The 12226-nt window shown below is 45.0% G+C and overlaps 1 protein-coding gene across 4 annotated transcripts in view; it reads right to left on the bottom strand.

The window, feature by feature from the left end:
* Positions 1–445: 445 nt before the first annotated feature.
* The window catches only part of LOC139413088 (glycogen synthase kinase-3 beta-like), a 53598-nt gene continuing 41817 nt past the window's right edge, over positions 446–12226 (bottom strand). The window contains exons 4-11 of one of the 4 annotated variants that reach the window (XM_071160139.1): positions 10056–10166; positions 8756–8886; positions 8272–8378; positions 7287–7384; positions 6245–6352; positions 4462–4648; positions 1228–1326; positions 446–750 (exon numbers count right to left, since the gene is read on the bottom strand). In XM_071160139.1, coding sequence (XP_071016240.1) covers positions 686–750; positions 1228–1326; positions 4462–4648; positions 6245–6352; positions 7287–7384; positions 8272–8378; positions 8756–8886; positions 10056–10166 — 906 coding nt within the window. In that variant the 3' untranslated portion in view covers positions 446–685. Of the gene's footprint in view, positions 751–1227; positions 1327–4461; positions 4670–6244; positions 6353–7286; positions 7385–8271; positions 8379–8755; positions 8887–10055; positions 10167–12226 lie in introns of all 4 variants that reach the window. The other 3 variants (XM_071160140.1, XM_071160138.1, XM_071160136.1) reach the window with 3 other exon arrangements.

Raw genomic sequence — 12226 nt, forward strand, 5'->3', positions numbered from 1 at the left:
GCGAGACAACTGTTGCCCTACGAGCAGAATCTAAAAATGGTGCTGCATAGCAGGAGTGTGATTTCTGAATTGGGAGAGAAATTAGCTGACACAATTCTACAATATATCAATTGTTTATGTGTACATTGAACACAGACACAGATATCGAGGTCAACCATTAAAAGTTGCGACGTCAAAGGTCCTCAGATGTATATGTATGAATGGGTGGGAAGGGGTCGATAGGGGCCCCGAGGGGCCACAGTCTGAACGTAAGGCTGTTTCAGGACGCAAGTAGAGGCCTCTCCTACACAGAGAGAGTGGGATGACTATCTAGCATACGATAAAAATAAGATTGTCCATGGAAACTAACACGTCAGAGTACTTTTGTATACTTATATAGCTATACATTATCTCTACACTCAACACACCCGGTCCCCTCCTCTTCAAAGTACAGAAAGATGAAGAGCAGCTCTAAGAACGTATCACGGTTGTCCTTTTTATACAAATAAATAAACAAACATTAAAACGATGGGAGAGGAGAGGGTGGAGGTGGTAGGGGAATAACGAAGTTCCGATTCGGGTTTTCCTTGTTGTTCATCTTTTCGGGCGTCAGTTTTCTTGCTTTGCTTTATTAATTGGTTGGTGTGCCGCCATGCCACTGTTGTTGTCCAGGAGCTCGGGCATGGGCAGCGGGGTCAGGAAGGTCTCAGGTGGAGGCGTTGGAGGCGGAGGCAGCGTTGGTGGTATGGCCACGGTCTCCGCTGTTGGCATCTGGAAATGGAAGCAGTACGTTACACAACTTGCCCTTAATGAGAAGAGCTCTTGGCCCATACTCACAAAGCGTCTCAGAGTAACAGCGCTGATCTGGGATCAGGTCCACTCTTTCCATATCATGTTATTCGTTATTTTCTAAAGGGGAAATCTGGTCCTAAATCAGCACTCTAGACGCTATACTCTGGGACGCATTGTGAACACGGGCCCTGGTTAGTACTGAGAAGAGAGACTAGCCAGGAGTAGTGAGAGGTGAGGGTGAGGACAAGAGAGAGAAGTTCCCAATCCTCCACTGACCCATAGCCCCTGCCACAAGAACCCTAGTTAACACCTATCCAACCCTGTCAGATCTACAAACGTGTCTATAGAGGTCGATTTAGGAATGGCAATAGTGGGAAAGAGAGAGAGAGAGAGACAGGGTGAGAGAGAGACAGAGAAAGGGTGAGAGAGAGACAGGGGGGTGGTGGGTGTAATGACCTGAGGGTGCGGAGGCGTTGTTAGGAGTGAAGGCCCCGGGCTGATTCCGGGCGTGGGCGGGGATGAGGATGGAGGCTAAGGAGGGGTTACTGGACAACTCTGGGGAAGCAGAGAAAGAAACACCACGTCAGACAAAATCACCTACAGATAGACAGCACATCTTAAATGTACAACTACAGAGCCGACTATCACATTCATTCACATTCTACCATTTACAACCACAGACCCAACTACCGTTACCTATAGACACACATTCTACCATTTACAACCACAGACCCAACGACCCAAATACAGTTACCTATAGACACACATTCTACCATTTACAACCCCAGACCCAACTACCGTTACCTATAGACACACATTCTACCATTTACAACCACAGACCCAACTACCCAAATACAGTTACCTAGACACACATTCTACCATTTACAACCACAGACCCAACTACCGTTACCTATAGACACACATTCTACCATTTACAACCACAGACCCAACTACCCAAATACAGTTACCTATAGACACACATTCTACCATTTACAACCACAGACCCAACTACCCAAATACAGTTGCCTATAGACACACATTCTACAATTTACAACCACAGACCCAACTACCCAAATACAGTTACCTATAGACACACATTCTACCATTTACAACCACAGACCCAACTACCCAAATACAGTTGCCTATAGACACACATTCTACCATTTACAACCCCAGACCCAACTACCGTTACCTATAGACACACATTCTACCATTTACAACCACAGACCCAACTACCGTTACCTATAGACACACATTCTACCATTTACAACCACAGACCCAACTACAGTTACCTATAGACACACATTCTACCATTTACAACCACAGACCCAACGACCCAAATACAGTTACCTATAGACACACATTCTACCATTTACAACCCCAGACCCAACTATCGTTACCTATAGACACACATTCTACCATTTACAACCACAGACCCAACTACCCAAATACAGTTACCTATAGACACACATTCTACCATTCACAACCACAGTTTCCTATAGACACACATTCTACCATTTACAACCACAGACCCCCTATAGACACACATTCTACCATTTACAACCACAGACCCAACTATCGTTACCTATAGACACACATTCTACCATTTACAACCACAGACCCATCTACCGTTACCTATAGACACACATTCTACCATTTACAACCCCAGACCCAACTACCGTTACCTATAGACACACATTCTACCCTTTACAACCCCAGACCCAACTACCGTTACCTATAGACACACATTCTACCATTTACAACCACAGACCCAACTACAGTTACCTATAGACACACATTCTACCATTTACAACCACAGACCCAACTACCGTTACCTATAGACAAACATTCTACCATTTACAACCACAGACCCAACTACAGTTACCTATAGACACACATTCTACCATTTACAACCACAGACCCAACGACCCAAATACAGTTACCTATAGACACACATTCTACCATTTACAACCCCAGACCCAACTACCGTTACCTATAGACACACATTCTACCATTTACAACCACAGACCCAACTACCCAAATACAGTTACCTAGACACACATTCTACCATTTACAACCACAGACCCAACTACCGTTACCTATAGACACACATTCTACCATTTACAACCCCAGACCCAACTACCGTTACCTATAGACACACATTCTACCATTTACAACCACAGACCCAACTACCGTTACCTATAGACACACATTCTACCATTTACAACCACAGACCCAACTACCGTTACCTATAGACACACATTCTACCATTTACAACCACAGACCCAACTACAGTTACCTATAGACACACATTCTACCATTTACAACCACAGACCCAACGACCCAAATACAGTTACCTATAGACACACATTCTACCATTTACAACCCCAGACCCAACTACCGTTACCTATAGACACACATTCTACCATTTACAACCACAGACCCAACTACCCAAATACAGTTACCTAGACACACATTCTACCATTTACAACCACAGACCCAACTACCGTTACCTATAGACACACATTCTACCATTTACAACCCCAGACCCAACTACCGTTACCTATAGACACACATTCTACCATTTACAACCACAGACCCAACTACCGTTACCTATAGACACACATTCTACCATTTACAACCACAGACCCAACTACCATTACCTATAGACACACATTCTACCATTTACAACCACAGACCCAACTACAGTTACCTATAGACACACATTCTACCATTTACAACCACAGACCCAACGACCCAAATACAGTTACCTATAGACACACATTCTACCATTTACAACCCCAGACCCAACTACCGTTACCTATAGACACACATTCTACCATTTACAACCACAGACCCAACTACCCAAATACAGTTACCTATAGACACACATTCTACCATTTACAACCACAGACCCAACTACCCAAATACAGTTGCCTATAGACACACATTCTACAATTTACAACCACAGACCCAACTACCCAAATACAGTTACCTATAGACACACATTCTACCATTTACAACCACAGACCCAACTACCCAAATACAGTTGCCTATAGACACACATTCTACAATTTACAACCACAGACCCAACTACCCAAATACAGTTACCTATAGACACACATTCTACCATTTACAACCACAGACCCAACTACCCAAATACAGTTACCTATAGACACACACTCTACCATTTACAACCACAGACCCAACTAGTTACCTATAGACACACATTCTACCATTTACAAACACAGACCCAACTACCCAAATACAGTTACCTTTAGACACACATTCTACCATTTGGCCTACAACTACAGGCCCAATTTTCACATTCACCATCATAGCATAATTAGCCTTTATTTTACCAGGGGAAGTCCCATTGAGACTAAGGTCTCTTTTACGAGGAAGCCCTGCATTACAAAGCAGCAAGGAATAGCGACAATTTACAATCATCTAACGGACTAATAGTCACATTCCCCTTTACCAACCACCATGCTAAATAGTAGTCAAATTTGGCATGTATAGAAATTACATACAATTCCTATTCAAGTCAAAGTTCTGTGATGAGTCGACTGGCATCCATATTGAGTGGTCCCCATGAGTGTTCCAGTCAAATTGCAGTGGTCTGAGGGTCTTTGTCCGTTCTAGTAATTCTGTAGGAGATACAGAGCTGTGTATGAGCTCCATCCATACCCTGTGTGGAGAAGTTGAAGAGCAGGGGCTTCTCGCGCCCGTTGGGCAGCTTGAGGTTGGGGTCCCGGAGCTCGTCGAAAAAGGTGTGGGCACAGGCCTCCAGGGGCGTGAAGCGCGCTGTGGGCGTGTACTCCAGCAGACGTGAGCACAGAGCGATGGCCTCAGGGGGCGTGCGCGGCCGGAACACCTGAGAGCCAATCACACAAGGCTGAAACCGGTCAATGACACAGGTTAGAGGTGACACGTCAGCTAAAGCTCCTGGGTGAAGATTACCCTAGGTACAGATCTAGGATCAGCTTCCCCCAATCCTAGCCTTAAGCATTAGTGGGGAATATGCAAAACTGACCAAAGATCAGCATCCAAAGACAACTTCACCCTACACCTGCTAAACTTTATACAGTGCCTGTGCAAAATCCTGACAGGGTTTTAAAATCTTGCTCCACACTTTAAACAATTTTACAAAGCCTTAATTAGCATTCTTTAAGTCTTCATAAGCACTGCATATAAAGACAAGACATATCTATATAACCAGATATATCTATATATGGTTCTTACATCGTGTTTTGCCAAATGTGGCATAATCCTATGAATTGATTCTGAAGCATTTATAAAGGGTTTATAAAGGCTTCGTTATAAACCTTTGAAGTGACTGTTTAAAGTGGGACCAAAAATGTCTCGTAGATTCACTTTTATTGAGAAACTCACAGGCCAGAGGACAGTGCAGTGCAGAAGAACACCACCAGAGGGAGTGTAAACATATCTTAAAGGTGCTGCATGGTCAATCCCGATCTCGGCATTGGCCGTGCAGCATTTACGGTGATATGGCCACTGCAGAAGTCAGGGCATTCACACTTCTTGTGCTTCACCGAGCAGCCCAAAGCTGTTTTGAAGGAAGTGAGTTTGTGTTTATACAGGACCTCCCGCCCTCACCTACCGTCAACCAATCATGTCAATGCGGAGCCATACGGAGCCCTCCGCCTTGTTACAGAATTTGAGATGCGCAAAGAGATGCGGTACGGAGCTCAATTTGGCCACACCCCCCAAACGGCATCTTCGACCACATTTTCAGTTCAAGCATAAATAGTCTCTTGCAGAGGGGAGAGCTGGTGTAAAACTGTGGGACAAATATTCCGGTCCCAATTAGCTCCCTACCTGTATCCCTAACATGCTGACCAAACTGCACGCATGCGCCATTGCGTGAAAGCTGATTTTGTTCACCCACACCACAAGCGATCAGGACACGCAGGTTGAAATATCAAAACAAACTCAACCTCGCCTGGCCATGCAGCCCTCGATGACGCATGCGAGCAGTGTGGGTGCAATGATTGAATAACAATGCACGTGTACATTTATTTAGCGACGCGAGCGGTGTGGTCAGCATGTAACCCTTCGATGTGTGCAGATTTGTAATGTGGGATACTTAACCAACCCTTCAGATGTGGAAACACTGAAGGGTTAGAGCCTATGGGGAGCGCAATAGGCAGCGAATTTGGACCAGCTGTCCCTTTTGCCACCAATGTGGTGCGGCACATTGGGAGTCCTGCACATGCTGTTCAACCTGCAGATTCTAGAACGAGCTCTTATGTGAGGGTTTGTGCGTACACTGCTGTTCCTCTGCTTGCCCCTGGGGCTGGTGACCGTGGGAGTGTTTAACAGCTCAAGAACACTGAGGTTCACTGATGCATGAGTGAGATTTGAAGACGGGACACACACACACAGAGAGAAAGAGAGACACTCAGATGTAGGCGACAGATTTTAAAATAGTAAAAAACGGTTCCTGTACCTGTTGACTCACCTTAGTCCATGGGTGTGCCTTGATCTGAGGGAACTTAAACTCAGTGTAGTTGGGATTCATCTCTCGGATCTGCTCCCGAGTGGGAGTGCCGAGAACCTGGGGAGACACGGAGACAGAGGAACCGTTTTCCCATCGATACGTACAACTATGTACATTTGAAGTATCAGGTGTGTACTGAGCACAAAACAGAAGTTAATCACTCATTACATTAGTTACAATGCCACCAGGGTTGTTCTTAATTCAGAATTTGGGAATTGACTCCCATTCAACTCATCAGTTGAAATTCTAGTTGGATTGGCCACACCCTACAGGATGTAGAATTTGAGTGATAGGAAATATAATTTAATTCAGCAAAATTCAAAGAAATTCCACTCAGTTATAGAACATAGATAGCAAAGAATATATCACATTTCTTTTAACCTTAGTGCTTAGAAAAGCTAATGATATTTCCACCAACCATTTCATTTGTTTAGCTTCTTTTTGAAGGCTCTAGGGTCAACTTGAGGGATAAATACTGGGAAATGTACTTACAAAAAAGTGATTGAGATAATATCTTCAAATATTCGCATACAGGTTTTGTTTTGCTTGATCATTCATTTTAAGAGTGAGTCCTGAAAATAATTTGTTTCAATATTTTATATGCCACTATATAACGAATATTTTATGTACAATATGTACACTGAACAAAAAATATAAACGCAGCATGCTAAAATTTGAAAGACTTACCTAAGTTACAGAGCATAAGGAAATAAGGAAATTTAAATAAATACATTAGTCCCTAATCTATGGATTTCACATGACTGGGAATACAGATATGCATGTGCTGCTTACAGATACATTAAAATAAAAGGTAGGGACGTGGATCAGAAAACCAGTCAGTGTCTGTGACCACCATTTAAACTTATGCACATATCTCATGCACACATCTCCTTCCCATAGTTGGCTTTTGATTGTGGCCTGTGGAATGTTCCTTTGGGTGACGGTCTGGCTTACCGTCTGTCTGTTGAAATTTGAAGGCAGGTGTTTTTACCTTGATGATCTCCACCAGCTGATCCACCCCACTGTCACCGGGAAAAATGGGTTGCCCTAGCAACAGTTCTGCTAGAACGCAGCCAGCGGACCATACATCTGCAGAGGATGGAGAAATACTGTGAGGACACACACACACACACACTAGTAGTGGGAGGTGTAGTCAGTGTAAGGTGTTAGTAGTGGGAGGTGTAGTCAGTGTAAGGTGTTAGTAGTGGGAGGGGTAGTCAGTGTAAGGTGTTAGTAGTGGGAGGGGTAGTTAGTGTAAGGTGTTAGTAGTGGGAGGGGTAGTTAGTGTAAGGTGTTAGTAGTGGGAGGGGTAGTCAGTGTAGGATGTTAGTAGTGGGAGGTGTAGTCAGTGTAAGGTGTTAGTAGTGGGAGGGGTAGACAGCGTAAGGTGTTAGTAGTGGGAGGTGTAGTCAGCGTAAGGTGTTAGTAGTGGGAGGTGTTAGTAGTGGGTGGGGTAGTCAGTGTAAGGTGTTAGTAGTGGGAGGTGTAGTCAGTGTAAGGTGTTAGTAGTGGGAGATGTAGTCAGTGTAAGGTGTTAGTAGTGGGAGGGGTAGTCAGTGTAAGGTGTTAGTAGTGGGAGGGGTAGTCAGTGAGGTGTTAGTAGTGGGAGGTGTAGTCAGTGTAAGGTGTTAGTAGTGGGAGGTGTTCGTAGTGGGAGGTGTAGTCAGTGTAAGGTGTTAGTAGTGGGAGGTGTAGTCAGTGTAAGGTGTTAGTAGTGGGAGGTGTAGTCAGTGTAAGGTGTTAGTAGTGGGAGGTGTAGTCAGTAAGGTGTTAGTAGTGGGAGGTGTAGTCAGTAAGGTGTTAGTAGTGGGAGGAGTAGTCAGTGTAAGGTGTTAGTAGTGGGAGGTGTTAGTAGTGGGAGGGGTAGTCAGTGTAAGGTGTTAGTAGTGGGAGGTGTAGTCAGTAAGGTGTTAGTAGTGGGAGGTGTTCGTAGTGGGAGGTGTAGTCAGTGTAAGGTGTTAGTAGTAGAAGCGTACCTATGCTGGAGGTGTAGTCAGTGGCCCCAAAGATGAGCTCTGGGGCTCTGTAGTACCGTGAGCAGATGTAGGACACATTGGGCTCACCACGGACCAGCTGCTTCGCACTGACAAAGATAACCAAGGAAGGAAGGAAGGCAGGAAGGAAAGATGGTGGGTAAGGACAGTCAAAAGGAGGATTTGAGACTTGAAACTGCTTTTTCTTTTATGTATACCAATTAGTAGTTTCCTCAATTCCTCTCAAAGGAAAAAGGGATGGAGGAAGCAGGGTAACAAAGCAAGTAACGTTTTCAGACACAGCTAGAACTCAGGCCCAGACCACAGCAAATTGTTGTTGTGTGAGCCTGAGGGGCTTTGTCCATTCTAGTAATTATATTCTATGAGCTGGGCTAGGTTCGGTCTATGTCTGAAAACATTACTAGCTGTCAAATCCTTGCTTCCTCCATCAATATGGCTCCATTGTATTTCAAATGTTCCAGCCCACCTGCCAAAGTCACAGAGCTTGAGCACGGCTGTCTCCGGGTCCAGCAGCAGGTTCTGGGGCTTGATGTCCCGATGGCAGATCCCAAAGGAATGGATGTAGGCCAAGCTCCGGAAGAGCTGGTACATGTACATCTGCAGAGAAAGATGTGGACACACACAACTTAGTACATGCGCTAAGCTAGCTACACATAGTGACATGAGTGGTAGGCCTATAGAGTAGAGGCAATTCCTGCTCCCTCGTATTCAATGTGCTAAAAATAACAGTGTGCCAGTGTTCAAATCCCCCAGAAAGCCCCAGCTAGCGGGCCCTGGCTCAGACTCCAGTCCTTTGTTTATACCACTACTTCCACAAGTGGCAAGTTGGAAAGGCAGAGACAGCGGGGGCGCTATAATAAGGCCACTGACGACATCTCAACTGGCCGCTGCACGATGACGCAGGACAGCATGGTGAGGAGGACGGGAGGGAAATGCCCAAAGGAGTCCGTCTGCCTGGCCAGACACAACCATCCCACCACCACACACTGCGTGGGACTATTCTGTAGGTTCTACAGTACCGGGCAAACACTTCTATTTTGACCCCTTTTTCTCCCCAATTGGTGGTTACAGTCTTGTCCCATCGGTGCAACTCCTGTACGGACTTGGGATAGGCGAAGGTCGATAGCCATGCGTCCTCCGAAACACGACGCCGCCAAGCCGTATTGCTTCTTGACACACTGCACACTTGACCAAAAAAGCACCAATGTGTCAGAGGAAACACCCTACAACTGGCGACCGAAGTCAGCGTGCATGCACTAGACCCACCACAAGGAGTCGCTAGAGCGCGATGGGACAAGGACATCCCGGCCAGCCAACCCAGTGGGCCAATTGTGCGACCCCTTGAGTCTCCCGGTCGCGTCAAAGCCTGGGATCGAACATGGGTCTGTAGTGACGCCTCTCGCTCTGCGATGCAGTGCGTTAGACCGCTGCGCCAGTTGGAAGGCCCTATACCGGGCAAACTAAAGAGCAGCTCAAGTATTTGACGTTTTGCATTTGACCGAGGTCTACCACATTTTGCATCTAAGCCAGTGTTTCTCAACTCCAGTCCTCAAACAATACACATTTTATTAAAGGTCTGGACAAGATCATCAGATTCAACTTGTCAACTAATCATCAAGCCCTCGATGAGTTGAATCGGGTATTTTTGTCCGGGGCTACAACAAAAATGTGTGATGTTGGGTGCTCGACTGCAGTTGAGAAACACTGATCTAAATGAACATGGAGAGCAGTCTCTTGATGAAGCGATAGACTTGAGGGGGTCTTACCTTCACATAGACCATGGGGAGGGTCTGCTTGGCTCGGCTGTAGTGTCTAGCAACTCTGTACACAGTCTCAGGAACGTAGTCCAGAACCAGGTTGAGATACACCTCGTCCTTCTGTAACAAACAAACACACACACACACACACACATTTAGAGTATGAGTCAGACTAGGGGCAGTGGGCCGAGGAGGTTAGAAGCATGTATCAATTCCTTTGGTGTGATCACAATGTAACAGGGTTCTTGTTCATTAGGCACCAAACGGAAGAAAATGGACTGAAATGCTGAGGGGCTACCTGGACCAAAAAGAAAGGCAAATTTTCGTATTCCGTTGCAAAACATATTTTCCATTGTGTGCCTAATGAAAACAACCCAGGCCTTGCTGTGTGACTAAGCAGGCCAGACAGACAGTGAGAGAGAGGAAAAAAAAAGAAGAAAAACAGTTACTGTATGATCTGGCAGAGAGACACAAGCTAGACTTAACATCAAGGGAGTCAGATAGTTGTTTTTCTTGGCAGGACAACAGAGGAACAGATGACTGTTCTAGTGAGGGCAATGGGATATCACACTTTCTCTATGAATCCGTCGCTGCAGATGTCTTCAATGAACCACGAAAAGAATGATCACATTTACACAGTGTATAATACATTAAGAACAGCGTCCTAATATTGAGTTGCGTGCCCTCCCCCAGTCCTCCCTTTTGCCCTCAGAACAGCCTCAATTTGTCTGGGTATGTACTCTACAAGGTGTCAAAAGCGTGCCAGCATCCCCGTGGAACATGTTGACGCCAATGCTTCCCACAGTTGTGTCAAGTTGGCTTAATGTCCTTTGGGTGTTGGACCATTCTTTATACACATCGGAAACTGTTGAGCATGAAAAGCCCAGCAGTGTTGCAGTTCTTGACCCGAACTGGTGCGCCTGTCAACTACTACCATACCCCGTTCAAATCCCCCGTTTGTCTTGCCAATTCACCCTCTGAACGGCATAATTGCACTCATAACTCCTTCTTCAACCGGTCTCCTCTCCTTCATCGACACTGATTGAAGTTGATTTAACAAGTAATGGATCATAGCGTTCACCTGGATTCCCCTAGTCAGTCTATGAAATGGAAAGAGCAGGTGTTCTAAAATGTTTTGTATACAGTTGAAGTCGGAAGTTTACATACACTTAGGTTGGAGTCATTAAAACTTGTTTTTCAACCACTCCACAAATGACTTGTTAACAAACTATAGTTTTGGCATGTCAGTTAGTACATCTACTTTGAGCATGACAAGTAATTTGTAACTGTTTACAGACAGATTATTTCACTGTATCACAATTCCAGTGGGTCAGAAGTTTACATAAACTAAGTTGACTGTGCCTTTAAACAGCTTGGAAAATTCCATAAAATGATGTCATGGCTTTAGAAGCTTCTGATAGGCTAATTGATATCATTTGGGTCAATCGAAGGTGTACCTGTGGATGTATTTCAAGGCCTACCGTCAAACTCAGAGCCTCTTTGCTTGACATCATGGGAAAATCAAAAGAAATCTGCCAAGACCTCAGAAAAAGAATTGCAGACCTCCAAAAGTCTGGTTCATCCTTGGGAGCAATTTTCAAACGCCTGAAGGTATCACGTTCATCTGCACACACAACCGTACCCAAGTATAAACACCATGGGACCACGCAGCTGTCATACCGCTCAGGAAGGAGACGTGTTCTGTCTCCTAGAGATGAACATACTTTGGTGTGAAAAGTGCAAATCAATCCCAGAACAACAGCAAAAGACCTTGTGAAGATGCTGGAGGAAACTGGTACAAAAGTATCTATATCCACAGTAAAACTATCCTATATTGAGGAAGAAGGAAGAAGCCAGACTATGGTTTGCAACTGCACATGGGGACAAAGATCGTACTTTTTGGAAAATGCCCTCTGGTCTGATGAAACAAAAATAAAACTATTTGGCCAGGATGACCATCGTTATGTTTGGAGGAAAAGGGAGGCTTGCAAGCCGAAGAACACCATCCCAACCGTGAAACATGGGGGTGGCAGTATCATGTTGTGGGGGTGCTTTGCTGCAGGAGGGACTGGTGCACCTCACATAATAAATGGCATCATGAGGGAGGAATATTATTTGGATATATTGAAGCAACATCAAGATATCAGTCAGGAAGTTTAAGCTTGGGTCTTCCAAATGGA

The sequence above is a fragment of the Oncorhynchus clarkii genome, chromosome 7, assembly GCF_045791955.1.
Source record: "Oncorhynchus clarkii lewisi isolate Uvic-CL-2024 chromosome 7, UVic_Ocla_1.0, whole genome shotgun sequence".
NCBI lineage: Eukaryota > Metazoa > Chordata > Actinopteri > Salmoniformes > Salmonidae > Oncorhynchus > Oncorhynchus clarkii.